The 22,035-nt window shown below is 45.8% G+C and overlaps 1 protein-coding gene across 1 annotated transcript in view; it reads right to left on the bottom strand.

Moving 5' to 3' along the window:
* COL1A2 (collagen type I alpha 2 chain) overlaps window positions 1-18,135 on the bottom strand; it is a 66,226-nt gene extending 48,091 nt beyond the window's left edge. Inside the window, exons 1-7 of the mRNA XM_083469007.1 lie at window positions 17,207-18,135; window positions 11,141-11,176; window positions 7,699-7,782; window positions 7,243-7,299; window positions 1,496-1,540; window positions 930-983; window positions 389-442 (exon numbers count right to left, since the gene is read on the bottom strand). Of these exons, the coding sequence (XP_083325133.1) occupies window positions 389-442; window positions 930-983; window positions 1,496-1,540; window positions 7,243-7,299; window positions 7,699-7,782; window positions 11,141-11,176; window positions 17,207-17,305 (429 nt within the window). The 5' untranslated portion in view covers window positions 17,306-18,135. The remainder of the gene's footprint in view (window positions 1-388; window positions 443-929; window positions 984-1,495; window positions 1,541-7,242; window positions 7,300-7,698; window positions 7,783-11,140; window positions 11,177-17,206) is intronic.
* Window positions 18,136-22,035: the final 3,900 nt, after the last annotated feature.

The following is a 22,035-nucleotide window of genomic DNA, read 5'->3' as shown; positions in this document are numbered from 1 at the left end:
GACTTACTTCCGCTCTGGGATTGCACTGCACATTTCTTAATTTCACAAAATGCAGATTTTTTTGGAGATACTTTTCAGAAACAGAACAGTTGGGAAATCCAGCTTTTTAAAAAAACCGAACTGCTTCGGGGTTGCAGAATCCATTAAAATATCTTTAAAACTTTAAAACTGTGGTGGCATTCCAGTGGAATTTAGGAAACATGTTCAAGCAATCAAAACACATGGAAATGGAGCTTTTGTACCAGAAGTGATGGTTACAAGAGTGTGGGTGGGGATGGGACACAGAGGGCAGTCCATAACAAACGCTGATAACCGATGTTTGGAAAAGGAAATAGCTCCTACAGATTCCCCCTCCCCCACCAAAATCCCGGTTCAAATGAATACTTACATCTTCACCAGGCTTTCCAGGAGGACCCATTGGACCACGAGCACCTTGGGGACCCTAGTGATGGGGGGAAAAGGTTCATTTGAAACAAAACAATAGTTCTTTCATGCTACATATGATCTAGTGACTTGACTAAGCCAGAGTTCTAGATCTGAATTCTTTCATCCAAGCTTGCGGTGGGGGGCTCTTTATTTATGGCTTCTGGGTTTCAAAAAATATATATCAGAAGACTTGGTGTTTGGTCTGATTTCAGCTCCCCCAGTGGTCTCAAAGAGTTGCAGAAATCTAAAGCCTACCTGTCTAGCAAAAACCCTTTGTCTCCCTCAAGCTCTTTTATGTGTTTCCCCCCCCGCTTTGAGGAAACCAAGCAGGCGTGGGCTCTAGCAGAATCAGAACTCGTTTCCTGCTTCTCCCACCCTTGCTAGCTTGCAAAGGAATCTCAGATAATAGGGCCAAACTTAAATCTGGGGGAAGGGCTTCATTGCAAATGGGTATTTCAGAATTCCTGTCATTCTCAGAATAGAATAAAAATGGTTCCACTTACTGTTTGACCAGGTTCACCGGGTTCACCAGCATGTCCCGCGTGGCCTGGAGAGCCCTAGAAGCAGGGTGGGCGACAAAAGACATTTTATATGGTTTTGAATGTTACGTGTGGGAAAAGTAAGTACTCTTCTAGCAATGGGGGTGTTTGGAGAAGAGAACTGGGCATGGAAGCAGAGTGAGATTTGGGGAGTTATAGGCTGTGATTCAGGCAAATGTTGGGGTCCTTCAACCCAGACCAGTCTAGACCAGACCAGGTGGACCAGTGATAACATGGAGAGATACCAGGCAAACACATTGTGTGTTTTGGGCCTTCTGGGCAAGAACACGAAGGTGCAAACTGGGAAGAGAGCCAGGAAACTGTGAAAGCAGAAAGGTCATGGAAACTGAGAACTATATCAGGGGACTGACAACAGCAGTCCTGGACCTGTCAATATAGGACACCTCTTATACATGTGGGGTTACCTGCTTAGGGTCTAGTCAAGGCAAAACTTGTGTAACTGATGCTTTCTGCATGTGTATCAAACATATCTCTCTTCCTACTAATGGCTGTGTTCCAAATATACTTACAGGGGGTCCAGTTACTCCAGGAGGGCCTCTGGGTCCCATTATACCCTGGGAAAAGTTAAAGAAATAGTTAATATACTGCAATAGTAAAATGATGGTCCAACTAGTGGTTTCAGTATCACTTAGGCTGCAATCCTGAGCCGCACTTACTTGGGACTAAGTACCATTAAACGCAATGGGCTTACTTTTAAGGAGACATGCATAGGACATTTCAGGCACTGTTAATCATTTACCTGAAATCAAACTTCAAGATTAAACCATGAACCACAGAGTAAAAAAATTGATTATAATATTATAATAGCCTTAGATTATATTAGTAGCATAGCATCATAAAGTCAAAGCTGTATTTTCCTGTGTTTATCTATTGCTAGCATAGTATTAGTACTAGCACTAGTTGAAATTTGCCTCTCATCCTTACATTTGCATATGTAATTTGCCTTAAACGCTATAGATATTGTACAACCTTCCCCAACCACGTGTCTTCCAGATGTTTTAGACTACAAAACCCATAAGTCCCAGCCAGCATTGGCAAATGGTCAGGGATGATGGGACTTGTGCTCCAAAAGATATGGAGGGCACCAGCACATGTGGGAAGGCTAATATAGTACATAAGAACAGACTCCTATTCAAAGAAGGGAAAGAATTAAAATTTGTGCTTTAGCTTACCTGAAATGTCTCAGACAAAAATTATTCATCTACTGCTTTATTATATTTGCCTGCTTTTACATTTAAATCATTTTTAAAATTATATTTAACTTTTCTTTTAGGATTGTCAGTCTTTGATTTTAGAAATTGTGGAACCTGAGCTGCATCAGATTCAGAGGCAGGGAGGTGGATTCTGGTAGATTCCAAGAGATTCAGGGATTCAAATAACATACCTGGTTTCCCTTTGATGTTTGGGTCTGACGGCCGTTTTGTAATTTATTGTGGTTTGGGGTTTTCCTAATGTCAATACTTTGATCTTGTGATGGGGAGTGAATTGTAATACACACACACACACACACACACACACACACACACACTGTGGTGATGTCTGGAATTCTAATGAATCTCCTTGGAAATTAGATGGCATATACTTAAAAAATAATAATAGTGATAACACCCCCATGGAACAGGCCTGGTAGGCTGACCTGCCCTTCCATTCCAGCATGTGGCAGAGAAATCATGCAAAGAGGCGGGTGGTGCTCAAAGCTCCTGATGCCACCCACCTGCTCCTGTTTCTTGTGGTTTTCCCACCTCCAGCTGTGCGGAGCCTTAGGAGGACATCTATAGAGGAATCACACATTGGTGCATTTCCCATCATCACCCAAAAGATTTTGACAACTAGTCCAAACGGCTGCTTTTGACACTAAGTCCTGGCAACTGGCCCAGATGGGTTTTCAAAATGTCACTGTGTCAGATCATTCCCCCTTGAACTGCATTCTCACCAGATTGATCTTTATGAATAAGAATATAGAGGAAATGTCTGAGTCCCTAAATACGCCCATAGTCCTAGCTGCAAATAAATGGAGCAGGAAGAGGAGCTGCCAACCTTTGTTTTCTTCCAAGACCTTCCAATGATCAAACCGCTTACTCTACAATAATTTCACGCAGATCCCTGTTGTCTAGGAAGGACTCCAAGCAGGTGTCTGCCAATGATCTTCCCACCACTTGCACAAAAATATGTTCAGAGAAAAATCAGCGGCTATTCCTTAAGCACAGGTGGCAGAAGCTGGTGGATAATGGTTTGACGATCTCTTCTCAATATGGATGTTTAAATGTTTTCTGCAAGGTTAGGCCTTTTTTTATCACTTTGATGGTTGAAGCACCTCTGCATGTGTAGAGCAAAGCAGCCCTCCCCATTTAAGTGATCAAAAAAGACCTTGTGGACCTTGAAGTTCTCATGGCAACAAGATGCCACAAGATCAGGGATCAAGAGATTACATGGAGCTTTAAATCAGAAGTATCATTGGAATGGGAGAATGGGTCCAGGACTATGCAGGAGAACATCAAAGCACCTGAACATAAAATTACTCGTATGTTGTCCATAATATATGACCACTGCCCTCTTAATAGCCACCATTAGCTTTAATATACTTTTTAATTTTCTCTAAGCATTTCTCTCTAGGCTTATCATTGAAGGATACTGCAACTTGCTATAAGTGTGTCTAAAACATTGTTCTTTCCCATTTCTTCCACTGCTCTGCAAACAGTGGAAGATAACTTCAGGAAAGGGGTCTTGGAACCAGCTGTATGGCTGTACCATTCCAAATTCTGCCAAACGTTGGGCACTGTGCTCATACCATACAGCAGGAGGGAAGCAAACTGTGGCCCTCTAGATGTTGTTGGACTCACATCAGCCCCAAACAGCATGGCTAACGGTGAAGGAGCTGTAGCTGTAGTCCAATAACATCTGGAAGGCCACAGCTTGCCCGGCCCTGCTGTAGAGCAGGATTGGCATTCTCCCAGCATGCAACAGAAGGGTGAGGAGTGAGAGCTACAATGCATGCTGGTGGTGTTGATGTGCTGGCTTCTGTGCTCTTGGCCGGAGGAGGTGACTTCTCAGCAGTAAAAATATGTGTACAGCAGTGGCACATGAGGGGTGGGGGTGGATTGGCAGCTGCGCCCTCCTGGCAAAGCTGCGCTTGCCACAGTAAGGATGGGGCAGAGTGGCAACAGTGCTGTGCTTGATTGGATTGTGAAAGGACAAAATGGCAGAGAGGTCAGGGCAGCTCTGGCTGGGCGGTGGTGGTGGTGACTCCACAGGTGCATGCAAACTTGTGCTGTCGCCACCAATTCAGAGCTCTGCTGAGCTCGCCGCCATCTTGCCCCGTCCTGGCAAGCACAGTCCTGTTGCTACTCTGACCCCTCATACATGCTGTTGCTGCATATACGGAAGGAGACAAAAAAATGTGAGGGCTGCCACCCTTAGGAAGCTGGAAGAATCATAAACAAGTATAAGGGTGAATTGAGAAGACTAGAAGCTATGAGGTACCTTCGTGGAGGCTCACCACATGGCAACCACAACAATGTGGGGAGGCAGCAGAGGGAGGGGAATAGTGGGCCAAGTTACACACCAGAGGCTCCCTAGATGATTATAGGTGCCACATGGTAAACTCAGATGTGGCTACCACATGGTTCCAAGTAACTGGTCAACCTGCCCTGAGGCATTACGTCTTGTGGCAGTACTGTCTCTGGAGGTTTAGGGCCCTGAAGGAAAATACCCTCAATGGAGCCTCCCTTATGTGGAAAGAGGTGGCAAATGCACACTGAGATTTTTTTCAATTGTGCCTAATATTCCTAGACTGCACAAAGCGGAAATGGCAGAACTGTTTGAACAGTTGGTCTTGAGGCACTGTCCAACCAGTTTTACTAGCCTCTGGAACCAGCCCTGTCCTACAATGCTCCTGGGACCTTTTTCACAGTCCACCTATTTCTGAGTCAGGTTTGACCTTTGTGACTTCTTAAAAGAAGTTGCCCCATTTGTTTCCGCCATGTTGCAACCTTATGTTTATATGTTATATTTATCGGTGTGCATGTGTGTGTGTAAAAAACAACAACACAATATCCTCTCTCTTTCTAACACGAGAAAGGAAATATCAGAAATGGCACTCTGGACGACTTCAGCATTCTCTGGAAGTGACGAGAGGAACCATCAGCCCCTTGCATTTCCTTTCCCCTTCCTTCTTGGGGGGGGGGGGAGAGACACATATTGGCCTAAAGAAGGGACAGAATGAGCATCTCTCCATGCAAGCTGTATAAATAATCTCTCCTCAGACCAGACATGGGAGCATGAGGAATGGAAGCATACTCCTCATGCCTTGTCAAGGCTTCAAGAGAACATCTGAAGTGGTCTACGGTTTCCAGGAATTCAGGTACTAAATACAAAAATACTGTGTATATATATAGCATTTCGATGCAAATGAATGATGACAGTTCATTCTGGGCCTTTTAATTTTTTTTTTTATTTGTTGTGAAACCAAGTTCCTTCATGACTATTTTTTTTTAATACCATACTCAGTTCACGTTTTATATAATCCAAAACACGTCCATTTGGAAATAAATCTAATTCTGTCTGGGCAATCCCATGCATCTTTACCCTTGAAAACAAGTTCTTAGTCTACTTTCAGTTGGCAGGGCCTTCTTAGTGGCAGGCCTATTCCTTCCCAGGGCACAACTTGTCCCTTGTCACTTCTGTTTTTAAAGAAGGCATGTTCCCTTCAGCCTGTGTTTGATGAATGTGCTATGCTGAAACTGTTTAACAGCTGATGGCTTTTAACTTTAATTATTTTTAATTATTTTTATTTAACAGTATCTTTATAAGTTTTAAAATTGTTGCATCTTTATAAGTTTTAAAATCCACTTTGGGAGAACAGTGTGCCCCAAAAGCCATGCCAGAATTTAAAAAAAAGTCCCACTATGTTCAGTGGAGATTACTTTCTAGGAAATATATTAGAGCCAAACTACACACAATGTTTAATGCATAGTTTGCCCTTGAGTGCAAACTGCCAGGGCACAGGATCCACTCTGGATTGGCACCCAAATGTGTGTGTGTGGAGGACAGTAGGGGCTTTAAAAGTTTGCCCCACACAATGGGTCCCAGTCTGAATCAGGAAACCACACCTGCAGCTTGCATTGCCGGGGGAAATCTCCCATTCACTTCAATGGTAGTTTTTATCTTTATGCAAATTGCAAGTGTGGGGGTCCCAATCCAGATTGGGACCACATCTAAAAAAAAAACCCAAAACCCTACACACATGCCACATGCCAAGGTCCCAATTCAGACCAGGTCCCTCCCCCTTCTCCTTGCTGTCCATGTTTTTTGGAGGGGATGGGGAAGCTGGCACTGAAGCACAAGTTACAAAACATCATGCATATTTTGGCGATTTAACCTGTTGTTTGTATTATAGCTGACGTGTTGCAAAGCATGGCTCCTAACTGTGCAGGTGATGGTTTTTGTTTTGTTAAAAACTGTTATAACCACAGAGCATGAGACGACTTGACCATTTTTGACGATCATTAATTCAGCAAACCTGACTGCAGTATTTTTCCCTTGGACATAAATGCCATCAATATCAAATCAATGAGGTGAGCTTCTGATCAGGCGCTAAACTCCTTTCATGGGAACCAAGTTCAATGGGCCAACTTCCAATTCACTGGGCTTGTTAGTGCTGATGACTCTAGCCTGTCTTGCCAGGTGGGCAAGAATCACAGGTGAAGAAATTAAGTGGCCAAGCCCAGCACCTTTCACAACGCATTACATCTGGCAGCCCATGTTGGGACAGAGCTGCATGGGTGGATAGGAGTTTCTTCCCTTCCAGCTCATGTCTCATGAGAAGGCCAGCAATGTAGTGGTCTCCTGGCTCCAGTCACTGGATTCTATCAGAATCTATGTTGGAACCAAAGGAACACTGGATAGCTGACCTACCTTCCTTGGAAGTGACCTGGTAGGGTGCAAAACTCTTCCCCAGTAAGGGCTTTCTCCATTCAAGAAGCACACTGGATGCAGGAATAGCGGGATCCCATGCATTTTCTGAACACGCATGGCTTGCAAGGGATGACAATGCTAGATGCCTGGGCTGGGAGGTACAGTGGGCCGTATAATGCTGCTATATGGTCTGCAGGTCAGTTACATAGCAGAGACACAATGTGGGGAGATTTCTGTGAGCAGGCTGTTCCTTGGGGATTCTCTGTCGCCATCAGTGGCAAGACACACCAGCACAATTTGAATTTGTGCATGTACCTGTGCGAGAAAGGAGGCATTTGCTTACCATAGGTCCAGGGCCAGGATCAGCTGCTTTGGACATGTCATATTGAGCCCCAAAGTTCTGTAGGAGTTAAAGAGGAAAGCTAATAAAGAAGAGCTTGATCAGAATTTAAATAATATACTCTAATCCAAAATGAAAATGAATGCAGGGTAACAAATTTGCATTCCTACATCTCAAGTCCTTCGTGCTTGTTTTTTAAACAACAACAACATCACGAATAAGAGGTTGAGTGAAGGGAGACAGAAGGAATCAAAGTAAAATGGAAAAAGTTCCTTCCTTCCGTAAATGTTTCTGTATCTTCAAGGATGTTCCTACCTATGGATCTCAACAGTATTTCAAGACATGCCTGAGAAGATACAGCTAAAGATAATGGTCCCTGCCTTTGACGTGACAGGCCTTTTATGATGCTTCAAGACATCACCAATCAACTTCAGTAAAATAAAACATTGGATGCCTTACTCCGCCAAGACCAGGAGGACCAGGGGGGCCTGGGGGGCCTGGTGGACCATCATCACCATCTCTGCCTGGTGGACCTGGTAGACCCTATGGGAAAAAATGCACAACATTAAGTTATAAAAATATATAAATAGCTACTGAAGATTTCAAAGCAGTGACATCATTTAAAGTACAAATATATGAGTCTGCACAATCGAAACAGCTGGTGTTTCTGTACTTTACAATGTGGAAACCACTTAAATGTGTCACTGTTGCTTTCAGACAACTAGAAGATTTAGTTGTGTGATCCTATGCATGTACGTATATTCATAGTTGCAGGCAGGAGAGAAGAGAATTGCAGCCTTAAAGGCCTTAACATAGGAATGAGGAACCTGAAGCTCTCCAGATGTTAGAATCATAGTGTTGGAAGGTACCCTGAGGGTCACCCAGTCTAATCCCCTGCAATGCAGGAATCTCAACAAGCAGTCTCCCATCCAGTTTGAAACCATACCAGACCCTGCTTAGCTTTGCAAATGTTAAAGCAGTTTTATTGCTTGTTGTGTTGAGGGATAATAAATCCCATCATGGCTGACCATTGGCCATGAAAGCTGGAGTTGATGGGAGTTGGGAGTCCAGCAACATCTGGAGAGCCACAGCTTTCTCATCATGGGCATAACATGTGGAAAAGGCTGAGCACCTTAACATTTTGTTGGCATATTAATGCTAGGACTTACTGGGTGACAGTCAATTAAGTTTTACTCAAAAAGAGGTCCATTAAAATTAATGGATATAAGTTAGGTCCATTAATTTCAATGGATCTACTCTGAGAAAAATTTAGCAGAATACCATCCATTCACATTTTTTTAATGTCTTTAAAAACTTCAATAATGCATTGATTTGAGGCTTGATAAGGATTCTAGCCACACATTGTTAGAGAAGGTTGTTCCTTGTGAGCTATCATACAAAGATTGTGCTAGGGAAGACCTTGCCATGCTAGGATAATTATACCGTAGTAACCTTTTAACTGCCTTTAAATGAGTACATGTTCTAACTCCATGTTATCTGCTGTTTGGCTTTGGAGAGGTCCAAACAAGGTAATTACTTTCCTGATTTCGCTTAACTGTTGCTTGTGCCCCATTTGGTTGTGCAAGTGTGTTTGCAAAGACAATAATCACAATGATTTTCATATATAAGAATGGAGACAAATTTGTTTGCACAAGCCTGAACTCTGAGACTGATGTTCTTAAATGGTATAAATCTCAGCAGAACAAACAGTCATGCTAATTCCCATTAGTTGAGTAATATAGTTCCAGACTATATTAGTTGAATGAAAAGAAACATATCAAAGCATTATAACTCAATGCACTCTCTGTTTCATGGTTTTTCAACCATCCCATTTTGCTACAACTGCCAAAGATTGCACTTATCAATTCTGTGCTAATCAAAACACTGCAAATTCTGTGTTTAGCTGTGGATAAAAAGGCCAATTTTTACTAAGCCTATTCAGAGTCTAAGGGTATTATTCCAAATAACAACAAGCATTCCAAATATCACTGATGTGATTTAAATAATAATAATTGTGGCTCACATGTTAATCAGATGACCCAACATCTATTCTAGTAACAAGAGGCTAGACTGGGATAGACTCAAAGTCAGAATCTTTCCTAAACTGGTTCTGAGACATCAGATATTTCATGATGTATGGCAGATACTTCTTTATCAAGTATCCATCTACAGACTCTTGGATTCAAGGTGGCCTCTGATGCAATAGTAAAGGGATCTTCATGTCTTAATAACTTAAAGCATGAAATATTCTGAACAACTCAGAATGTAGCCATATCTGCAGTGACCATTTTCAAACAAGCTGGTGTGCATCTCACACAGCACAGACGATTTCAGGCTAAAGGCTTGGTTCCTTAGCACACTGTTAGTCCTAAATCAGGCCTCCAACCACCAAGTCAAATCCAGCACACAAGCTGTTTATGGCAACTACCAGGTTTTGGCTACCTAACCTAGGCCTTCAAAACTTAGGAAGAAGGGAGCTCTTCTCAGGCACCTGGGAGCTCCTTAATAACACAATGCTGTGATAGGCATGGTGGGTCACAAATTGTTTGGGTTTAAACATGCTAAATATTGAACAGCAACTGTTACTTCATTCTAAGCTACTACCGAGGGAAGAACAAATCTTGAAGCAATTCTTGGAGGCCCAATTTTTGGCAGGGATGCTGTCAGGGAAAGACTTTGAGGGCAAAAATCCAGGGCCCCACTCAGAAGAGAAAGACCACCTTCCCTGATATATTAGGGGTCAAGCAGCACATTTTTAAGTGAAAGAAGCAAGACACTTTAGGGAGCCCCTCCTCCCTGTAAGACTATTAAATCCAGAATCTGAAGCTACTTAATTGCCCAAGCAATAAGTAATATATTACCAAATTGCCCTCATAGTGCTTCACATTTTTCAAGGTAGCAAACACATGTTTTCCAATTAATTTGTTCACGGGGCGGGGTGGAGGGAGTAATAGGATCAACTCTGGCTCCCTGACACATTGTCAACTTCATTTGCTACACTTGCACACACACACACACACACACACACACACACGTAAAATGGACTCTGGTTACTGAGCAACTGCACCTCTGAGGCCTCAGCCATGCACATTCCTTGACCTCTGTGTCAGAAATCCCACAGGCAATTCCAACCCAATGGATCAATCTCTGAACACAACCTGCTTTCCCCCTCTTCCTTCCTCTGAACCCTGAAGAAGCATTGCACCCAATATTACAGGGAGGGGAAATCAGGTCGCATCACCTGTGCAATGAACGAGTCAAATGGTTCTTCAGAGAGATCCTTGTCAGGGAATCGGAGAGGAAAAACAGCACTGCTGTGTCGGACAATGTGCTTGCATCAATGCACAAGCAGCGGGCAGGGGAATAAGCATAGGAGCTCAGGATTGTGACCTCCATTTCCATTCTTGATTTTATAAGCTTCTGACTCAAGTGATTTTGCTGGTGGATGTTATTTAGTCACATAGGAAATCCTGAGCCATGAGCCTTTGCTAATCATACTGTGGTTTTATGATTGCTTTTTTGTGTGGAAAAGCTATTACCTGCAAATCAGTCTTAAGACACTTCAATGGGAATAATAACCACTTCAGCCCTTTGCAATAGACCTTTTGAGGCATTCAGTAACACTTTGTCCAAATTCTGGCCTTACCTAAAGCTACACAGCCCTCCTGACCAAATAGTGCCCATAGCACTTTACCCCCAAATAGATGTGTTCAGTTGTACACAGTGCAGCCTCATTTATATGAATTTTCTCAGAAGATGCACACAAAAATAGCCATAACTCTGAACAAGGGTTGGTGGGGGGTGGTACCACAGGTTTTTCGCGTTGGACCACGCTCTTCCTTATTCACCAGGGCATGATTTAGATATAACAAGCAAAATGAACATAATCATGGTTCTTTACCCTATCTCCTTGTGGCCCTTTTCCTCCTCTGGGCCCCTGAAAAAGAACAACATCAACAAAAATGTAAATGAGTGTTTCAAGCAATCGTTTTACGTGCAGAAAGCTATGGTGTTAAAAAGAACTGTCTGCTGACGAAAAGAGCAGAACTAGAGCACAGGTAGAACTGAAAGGAATAGCTATTCAGAGATTGAACACACTCTTGCTTTCAATGAAAACCAAGAGGACAAATATGCATAAATAAAAATGTACTATCAATTAGTTCTTCATTAAGTGACAAGCACTCATTTATTTTCACATTTGAGCTGCAGTCCTATTCCAACTTTCCTCAGAGGAAATCCAAATGGAGTTTATGCCTGAGTAGGATTGTGCTGCTAATCTCCAAACCAAACGCGTATATTCCTCACAAATATTTAATAATTTGCAACATGATCTGACATCCATAAAATCAGAGAGTATCAAGAAGCCTGTTTTTCCTGTGCATACCAGATCAGCTTTCATGCTGATAAAATTATGGCTTCAACCCACTTACACATACCTAAATCCTAAACACAGCAGCTAAAGCCGCAAAAAATCAGTTAAATTTACTGAGCTGTATCCAAGTCCTACTCTTGAGTAGGCCTGCAGAAATTAATGGAAGCTACTAATTTAGGTCCATTCATTTCTAGGAGACTACTCTGAATAAAACTTAATTGGATTTTCACCTAAGGTTCACAGTTACTTTGGAGTAAGCCCCAGGGAATTTAGTGCAATTAGCATCCAAATAGAGGTATAAAAGAAAAACTGCCAGTGTACTACTAAGCATCTCAGTTGCGTTCAAAAGCAAATTCACCTGAAATTAATAGCATTTACTCCGAAGTTCAGGTTTTCACTTTGGATTTTCCTGACAGTAAAAAGGACCTCTGCTTAGTAAGCCCCACTAACTTCTAAAGGCCTTTCTACCACGAAATGAGGTATTAAATTGCAGCCTTTCAAAAATTCTATTTTCAGCATTTCTGGGTTCTTTAAAACTGTAGCAGATACCCAGGAACAGAGTACAGCTCCGTAATTCTTAAGAAAATCCCTTAAAATGTGCTTACCCTCCGTCCTGCCGTTTCCCAGAAAGGAATGAATATGAAGTTAGAAGCAATATTTCACAGTAAGTACTAGACTCAGCCAAGTTAAGGCAGAGCAAATTAAACAAGCGGTGGAGGGTAGGGAAAGAGTTATACAAGTTAGTATTTGCTACATCATGCAAACACAATATTAAAAAGTCATACCTGAATTCATTTATGCTTTATGGGTGCTCAGATGTCTTTAACAGTTCTCTGGCTTTAAAATAGACTTATGAATCTCCAGAATAGCTGTGCATGCAAGACCCTTCTGGCTACTGTGCAATATCCTCTTACATTCACCTATGAAGGTAGCCTTTTAACAAGAAGGACGGCCCATTAGGAAACTAGGGGTGGGCACAAATCTGGGCATTCCTAATGATGCTAATCTGCAGTGGTATTGCCCATGCAATTCTTGGCAGCTGCAGTTAGTAAGTGGCCATTCAGGGGGGTGGAGGTAGGGAGATAATAAAATAGCCCACTCTTGTCCATTTTATTTTGAAAGGAATGATACTGACCTCATATACATCTGGAGGGGGAAACAGAAAAACAAAACAAAAAAATTGGTTAATGTTTAAGATTCAAAACAGTCTGCATGTGAAACAATGTACTGTATTTTTCCGTGTATAAGATGCCCCCATGTAAAAAAGGGGCCCCCAATTTTGGGGGATTCCAAATTGAGAAAATGGGGGGAGATTGTATCCGTGTATAAGACAACCCACAATTCTGAACATCATTTTTTAATTTTATAAAACCTAGTCTTATACATGGAAAAGTACGATAGTTGTGATTTCAAAGACGAATGGCAGGAAATGTAAGCATGAAACAACATTTTTTAAAGTGGATGACATTCTGATTGCTGCAACACATCTCTGACAGAAGGAGGGCCTGTCCAACTTGGAAAGGCTTTTTTTCTGACCCCAAGGCTTGAATGGATATATTTAAAAAAAGGGTTTTATAAGAATCAGAACTTGGTTTTACAGGGCCACGGGTGAAACGCTCAATGTGCCATGGAGATTTTTCTGATGTCTGTTACACACACCAAAGAAATGTGACCCCAGAAGGAGAGGGCATCCTGCAGAGCAAGATCTCGTAGGATGTGAGATAAAGGGAAACAGACAAAACCCTCCCAAGCACGCACAAATGTGCTTTCTGCTGATGTAAGAGGCTCCGTGGACCACACAGCATTTCCCCTTGAAAATGCTTGAAACGGCAGCTTTTGAAAGTGTGCAGGTGCTATAGAAAGCCCAAAACAGTGAGTTTAGCTTTTGAACTTGAGATGATTCAAGCCGAGGTCGTCCATATTCTTGTAAATAACATTAACCTAAACTTAGGACCCACTATTCCTTCACATCGTTTCAGATTATGGGAATTCCTTGAACAGGATTATGCTGAAGATTTGTATGGGATTTTCTGGAATTCAGAAGTTAAGTTAGCAAACCCCCCCCCCAAAAAAAAACCCCAAGCCTCTCTTTCACGCTATTTAGGCTACAGTCCTAAACCCACATACCAAAGAGTAAGCCCCACTGTGCTGATTGAGATTCGGTTCTGAGAAGGCATGTCTGGGATGGCACTGTTATTCTGCTAAACTTTAAGCCGGGAAATAGCCATACTTCGAAATAGCTTAACGGGTGGAATCCCAGGATCTGACAAAGCCAAGCTACTTAGGTCTGTATACCCAAGGGAAATTCGGCCTTTCATTATTGTATGTATGTATTATTATTATTATTATTATTATTATTATTATTATTATTACATTTATGTCCCATCTTTCCTCCAAGGAGCTTAAGGAGGCATACAGGGTTTCCCCCTCCAATTTTACAACAACCCTATGAGGTAGGTTATGCCGAGAGAGCGAGAGCGCACGACTTGGGTTTCTCAAATAGCAACCCTCCATGTGCGTTGTGTTGTGGCTTGTGGGAGGGGCCTGCTGTTCCAAGAAAAGATCAGAAATTCCACTGGGGGTGGGGAGGGCATACCAAAAGCAGCTTTGGGAATCCTAGGAATAGTACTGTAACTTTTATTACAGTTTTCTAACATAGCCCACATTTTGTGCATTGGGCATTCTTATTTTAAAAACAAACGAACAATTGTCCTGTTAAGCATTTCCTTCCTGCCAATGGAGCACAAAGAGCAAAGCCTGTCACTCCGAGACAGAGATGGGGAACCTGTGGGCCCTTCAGATACTGGTGGACTCCAACTCCCATCAGCTCCGGCCAGCACAGCCAATGATCAGGGGGATGATGTACTTTGCAGTCCAACAACCATCTGGAGGACCACAGCCTCCCCACCCTTGCTCTAAGGGCACAGGGAATTATGCTCCATTAGTTCCTGCTCCCCTGCTTGCTGTGAGAGGCATCTGGAATGCTGCCTATTACAGGAGGAGGAGGAGGAGGAGGAGGAGAAATGTTCTGCCTGAGCAGCAGAGCAAAAAAGGAGTCACGGCTATGTACCTCCTCTCTGCAAGTCAGAGCCTCCAGAAGCTTTACTTACAGATTAGTACAAAAACGGGGAGGAAACAGTATCAATCAGTCTGCACATATGCATTCATGTGCCATGGAGGAATTTTGAGTGGCAATTTGGAAAAGCTGCTCACCCAGAGAGAATTGTTCCATGATCAGAGTAGCTAAATGCAAAAGTTTGCTTCAGGAGTGAAAATCTACAGCATAGAGCGCACTATGCTATTCTCTGGAGGTCAGGTCCAATTGTGTTCAATACACACAATGTTTAGGATGGCAGCTCTAAATGTATATCTTAGACCAATGGTTGGATGAGAAACCTTGACTATCTCTTCTTAATATCTCAAGGAAATAATCATTGTTTAAACATTTTAAGAGTAACATTGGTACAGAATAACAAAGTTGATACTGATATGAATGGGGATTCTGATAGGAAACTGGATTAGGGTGGAAATGACTAATTTTGTAATTATCAAAAGCATTTCGATAATGGTTCCTATAAGGTGATGGAATAAAGTTAGACATTCTTTTTGACACGGTACTGGAACTTGTAAATGGAACTTGCTAGGTGGGCTTATTGATGGATTAGCTGTGGAGATCTATATTTTGGGAGAGTATCTCTAAATGTTAACTGGGTTGGGGAACCCGTTCTCTCTCACTGCCACTAAAGGGAGAGGCTCTAGTCGCCGTTGTAGGATTGGTAAAGAGTTGAATGCAACTGTAAAGACAGCAGTGTTCCTAAATTAATTTTGGCGAATGCTCAGTCATTAATTGCAATAACCCTAGGAGGACCCCTGGCTGCCAACTTGTTTCATTGAATCCAGTTATGTATTGGGCAGCAGGGCCAATGCTTCTGTTATACGACAGCATTTGCCATATGCAATGTACAAAGGACTGCAGGCGTTTCTGATGCATGGATGTGCTGCATGAGCCAGTGTGAAGGCTGTACCTTGCACATATTTAAACCACAGAGAACTGGTATGGTAGTGATGCTTGGGCTGGACGCTTTCCATTTGTGCAGCATGAAAAGTTCTGAGTTAAACAGAACTCTTTTTGTCAGTCAGATATAAAGCTAAAGATTGCCTGCTCTATGCCAAACGATCATCACTAGTGTGGTGCACTTGTTAGCAAGTCTGGCTAGGGTATAGAAAGCCCAAGTTTAAATCCATACTCAGGTTGTGAAACAAACTGTGGCCTTGGGGAAAGGGCCACCTCTCAGCTGAACCTACCTCTCAGGGTTCTTGTGAGGGTAAAACACCACTCTGATCTTACATTGGGGTACCAATGCAATAGATATCTATTTGATGGGACTAACCTGGCAACAGCTGTCTGCGCCAAGTTTCACTGTTGAACATTATTCACATGGAGGCCTACAGATAATCTAAGGTAATAGAATGTACGTGAATTACCTGACAAGTGCGGAAATCATAAAAATAGATGAATTTTCTGGGGAGAAACTTTCTATTTCTCGTCTACCAGAAGAGGTCGCTAGAGCTTTTTAAAAAGGGTATGTTTGGAGGATGTCTGGAATATCCATTTCGTCATATTTGTTTCTCAAACAAAAAGGTCAGGAATCGTACACTTTTCCTGGCTTGCTGTAGTTTTCTAAAAGCGTGTCTCCTTCCCAGAATTAATAAGAGCAAAACATTCTTGAGCAAATCGCGACAGAATTTCTGCCCTCTCTCCAGGAGTAACTAAATTGTGCACTCCAGGGGTAACTAAATTGTCTCATAAATATCAACATATCTTTAAAAGCGCTTGGTGGTCTATCTGGACTCCACACGCTCCACGTCGGGTCCTCTGCGCTACCGCCTCGTTCCCTCTAGAGGGCGCATTATGAGCATCCGTAAAATGCTGCACAAAGCTCGTGTACAACGCCCTAAAAAGCGACTGTTCTCAAAGACTTTGGGGGAATCTGTTGTTTTCTGAAATCCCTTGATAAATCGGGGCAATAACCCGTCCCCAGCCCCAAACCACTAGAAGTTCTCCAAGGAGGCGATGCTGATAAATTTAGGAGTTCTGGATTTATCATTGTCATGCATTGCTTCTCCAACCCCAATTTTGCTTTTCTCTTAAAATGGGGGGCGGGCGGAGTATGGGGAGGGGGAGAGAGAGGTGCGTGGGTGTGTGGGAGAAAAGACTGCTTGGCTTCTTGCCAGGACCTCTCCACATGAGCCAAGGAGGGCTGGGAGGGGGCGAGTTTAAGCAAGCTCTCAAGAACTCTCATCCCTTCACTCCGTCTTATGGAAATAAGAGACAGCTCTTTTGCCAGCTGGAGTCAATGCAAACTACGATTCCCCCCAAACTCAGTCTAACTGGATGGGGCTTCCCGGGGGGGGGGGTAGAGTTATAGTGGGCAGCAGTTTCTCAGGCTTTTGGAGCATACACAGATCTGCACGAAAACTTGTCCTTGCAGCTCCCGGAGAAAGGAAGCATTCGACGGCAGGGCAACATTCCTTAGAACGAAGTTAGGAGAGGATTCCGCCGCCGCCGCCCAAATCCCTCTCTCCCCACCAAACCCTGCTCCAAACAATCTGAAGGCACTTACATTGACTGGTTGCTAGGCATGAAGTTACTGCGAGCAGCAACAAAATCCGTGTATCCACAAAGCTGAGCATGTCTACTGTCTAGACATGCAGACTCCTTGTGTTTCAGAGTCCCCGGGTCGGTGGTAAGCTAGAACTTTAGGGACGCAGGCATACAGTCGTGGTGGCGAGTAACTCCAAACTTAGCAGAAACCTGCTGCCCGGGACGCTAAAATAATAAAGCCCTCGACGGCCCTATTTATACGGCGAGGGGGTTCCTCGCGCTGGCCGAGCCGTAGAACGCGCCGCAGCCAATGGGAGAGCCCGCCGCGCTCGGCGGAGGGGCGGGCCAGGCTGCGAGGAGCCCGGGCCTGCGTCACGTGACGTCTTTTTTCTTTTCTTCTTCTTCTCATTCCCAACCTGTCCCCGCCGTTTTGGCAGAGCTGCTGTTAGACGGGGCGGGGAGAGGGAGATCTGGAAGCGAGGAAGGGAGAGAAGAGGAAGGCGCAAGGGGGAGGGAGGAGGGGTGAAAGAGGTGGGGTGCTGGGAGGCAGGCAGTCAGGAGCTGGGGATGCTAAATTGGTTCCATTCTTTTTGAGGACGTGGACACTTTGAGGCTTTATAAAGGAAAATCTGACTGGCTGCCTGGATTCTTTTTCTCCCCCCCCCCATCCCTCACACCCCACTTATCCACCCCTCCCCCTTTTCTTTTGTGGCTTGCGCGCCTGGGAGGCTTTAGGCGTCGCAGGGCGAGGCTTTCAAAGCGGGAGCTGTCCAGGTCCTGCCATCAAGGTAAAGGAGGCGAGAGCAGGCAGAAGGACACGCCGACGGGGAAGCATCGGGAACCTGGAGCGACCTGGAGGCTCCCTTGGTTTTGACACCCAGCCACCCACCCCTCCGCCTCGCAGATCGCGCTGTGCTCTGGGGAAGGGACGTGGCTCCGCGGTGGGGCGCCTGCCTTGCGCGGAAAAGGTCCCATGTTCGTTCTAGCGTTTCCAGACGCTCCGCCTGAAATCCTGGAGAGCCGCTGCCGGTCCGTGTAGACGCTACTGAGCCAGGTGGAGCCCATGCTCCGATATGGCACTTTCCCCTATGTGACTGACTCCTCAGAAAGCAGAGCGAGCCAAAACAAAAACAAAACCCCCCAGACTTCCTTTCCAGGCGACCCCATCCCTCGCTTCCTCTGGAGCAGTCCTCTGGAATGGGGCTACTCTGGAGTAAATGAGCTTTGGGTGGCAGGTGGGAAAGGGGGGAGCTGTTTGACCCCCTCTGAACCTGCGTGGTAAGACCACAGGGAGCCCGTCGGAGGAAGACGAAACACACAGCCCGTCATCTTGCCCAGACTTTTTGCCTGTCCAAACCTATAGACCAAGCCTAGGGCATTGCCTCGTAAAGCAGCTCCAGAATCGCCCCAAGGTGAGGTATAATCCCCCCCCCTTTCAACTTGGGGGATGAGCTTTCCACTTCCTTGACAGCCACAGACATCTCTATCTCTATATACAAGTGCTACAAGTTCTCCCAACGTTCTTCTCTGTGAATCCCATTGGTTTCGCCCGTCTCTGTCCTCTCTGTCTGCGTTGATTCTCAATTCCCCTTTCCTGGATAAGACCCTGAAAAACAGTACTAGCAGTCGTCCATTGCCACCCCCCCACCTGCCAACAAAAAGCCCTAATCTCGTTTAGCTTCAACCGAAAGAGAGCGAGAGGCGGGGTAGGTGTGCTCCCATTTTACAGACAAGGAACCTGAGGCTGAGGAACAGTGACGTTGCAGCGCAAGGAGCTGCTCTGCCGGGACTGCATCGCCCCCCGCCGCCCCCCAACCTCCACAAGGTGAAGGGAGGCTTGCCAGAGTCTTGAAGGCCCCTTCCTTTCTCCCACAGTCCGTTGCTCAGCCCCATTGGTTCCAGAAGGGACCTTGCTTCCAAGAAAGCATGCTTAGGATTTCAAGTCAATCTTGGAGTGCGGGGAGGGGGGGGCGATTCGGTGGGGTGTCGCCGCCCATCGTCCCATCCGCGGCTGTCCTGATTTTCCCAGCTCCTTCCCTTCCCCCCTTCCCCTTCTCTTCTGCGGTGGCTGACGTGGTCACTCCTTCTTGCCAAGCCTGCTTCTATCTTCGGGGGGGGGGGTGGTGTCTCTTCCTTCTCGTCCCTCCCTCGGAGCGGCAACCGCTTTGGCATGTCAAAGGTGGGGGAGATGGCGGAGCCACCTCAAGGAAGAGAGATTTCCCTTCCCCAAGATTCTGACGCAGGAGCCTATCCCAGCTCCTTCTCTGCGCCTCCACCCCGCCCACCAGCACCAAAAGGATGGGGGGGGGGGGAGAAAGAGTGAGAGAAAGGAGCCTGCAGGCTGAAGTTCCTCCCCTCTTTTTTTGTTGCGAGGCAAAAGGAATTCTTGCCGGGTCCCACCAGCCAGCAGCAACAAGTTAAGAGACTTAGAAGCAGCTGGAGCAGCTGGAAGGTGGGGAATGGGATTCCTTGATCACATCAGAGTTTAGTCTTGGGACCTGAGAAGCAATGGCAAAGGTGAGAGTGTTCCTGAGCATGTGCAGAGTAGCAGAGACTGCCCCACCAATGCCAACCAACCCACCACCTGCCTGCCTTCTTGCTTGCTTGCAGCAATCAGTCCAGAGGCATAGCTGTCAACGTTTCCCTTTTTTAAAGGGAAATTCCCTTATTCCGAATAGGATTCCTCGCAAGAAAAGGGAAAAGTTGACAACAATGTCCAGAGCCTGGCCCTGCCTGCCAGCTGCCTCCTCCCTGGTCTCCATGACTGGCCAGATCCATAATACATGTTCAAAATGCTGTGATACCACTTTGACAGTCATTGCACAAGTCCTGAAGAATTCTGGGCGCTGCAGTTTGTCAAGGGTGCTGGAGGGTTGTGAGGAGACCCCCTATTCCCCTCACAATCCTCAGGTGGGTTTCACAGTTAATCCCTCTTACCTAGTGACTCTGGGAACTGGAGCTCTGTGAGGGGAAGGGGGGCGGTTTTCTGAAAACTCTCAGTACCCATGACAAACAGATTCTTTGGGGGAGGCTGGCTTTAATGTATGGTGCGGTAGAAATCACAACCTGAGTTCGAGTTCTTCCTCCAGTCAGAGCCAGGACACTTGTTGATAAACCCAGAGAGCCACTACCAGTCAGTGTAGAAAGGAATGAACTAGGTGGAGCCATGCTCTGGCATACAATATATTTGTTGCACGCCACCCCACTCTCATAGCCGTGTGCAATTCCAGTTGTCCCGGGTTTCAGTTTTCTTCGAACGAGGGACAGTTCATTTACACATATATACAGTGGTACCTCTGGATGCGAATGGGATTCGTTCCGGAGCCCCGTTCACATCCTGAAGCGAATGCAACCCGTGTCTGCGTGTGCGCGGGCCGCGATTCGCCGCTTCTGCACATGTGCATGACGTCATTTTGAGCGTCTGCGCATGCGCGAGCGGCGAAACCCGGAAGTAATGCATTCCGTTACTTCCGGGTCGCCACGGAGCACAACCCGAAAATGCTCAACCCGAAGCAAATTTAACCCAAGGTATGACTGTACAACCTGAGCCTATGACTGAGTTGCTCACAGAGCTAACAGCCCAGAAGGCATTGCTCAGGGGCGCCGACTTATAAAAAATATTGGGGGGGCCCATACCGGGGTCCTGCCCCGGGAAGTTTTCTAAGTTCCAATGTCAGCGGCGCCCGGCAGAGCAGCCCTCTCGGCCATGGCAGCCCGGCTCTCCCAGCCCCCGGGGGCCGCCCTCCTCCCTCGCGCACCCGCAGCGTTCCCGCCCGGGGAGGCGGTGCCCCCCGGAGAGGCGGCGGCGGCAGCAGCAGCCGCCCGCGGCCCGGGCTCCCCTCGCCGGCCGCGGGAGCCAAGGCGCGCGACGAGGGCAGCCGAGGAAAGGAGCGCGCGGCCCCGTCCTGCCCTCGCCACTCACCCTTCTGCAGCGGCCCCGCCGCGGCGGCGGCAACTCCCGCAGCGCCTTTTCCGCAAGGCCCGGGTGACGTCTCCGGCGGAGGACGTTTCCGCTGCGCGCGCCCAACAATTTTCTTAAATTATTGGGGGGGGCAAAGCCCCCCCAATAATTTTTTTGAGGGGGCTCGGGCCCCCTCAGGCCCCATGGAGTCGGCGCCTATGGCATTGCTTCTCCCATCATCACAACCTTGGAATCAAATGGAAATCAAACGTCTGTCACGGATGCTTTAGCTGAGATTCCTGAATTGTACTAGATGAGTCTTGGGTCACTTCCAACTCTACAATTCTATGATTCTATGGCTCTCACCCTCTTGTTCCTGCCAGTGTCCAGCCTGGTTCTCACACACCACTTTCTTTCTTACTCCCAGTCAGGTGAGGCCCACCTATTTTCCTTCTGGCACAGAGCAAGCTTCTTACTTAGGCCCATTAACTCACCAGGAAGTTGGCCTGGCTACTTCGATAATTGAATCCCCATTAGAATTAGAAGGCACTCGGACAATATACCAACCAATCCCCAAAACTCACAACAATATATATAAGGCACCTTCCTATGTTCCTTTCCTTCCCAGAGCTGCTTCGTGAGGCAAAGGGCAAGATGGCGCCCGCACCATTCCATATATCAAAGCTGACCCAAATGCTAACTGGATCTTCCTTCTGTATGGGCAACAGACCCACACCTGAAGGCAGAAGGCTAACTTAGTGGGTGGAGGGCAGGCCACATAGTGGTATACACAGCTCTCTTATCCACCTCATCACTGTGCCTGCCCCAACCCAGCACCTGCCACCTAAGCCACCTGCTTCACTTTGCCCAATGGCAGGGCTGGGCTGCCCTGGCTGTTCCATTCCCTGTTTCAGTCCA

This window comes from Podarcis liolepis (assembly GCF_965112155.1).
Source record: "Podarcis liolepis genome assembly, chromosome: 12".
In the NCBI taxonomy this organism is placed as follows: domain Eukaryota; kingdom Metazoa; phylum Chordata; class Lepidosauria; order Squamata; family Lacertidae; genus Podarcis; species Podarcis liolepis.
This window is presented reverse-complemented; position numbering and strand designations above follow the sequence as displayed.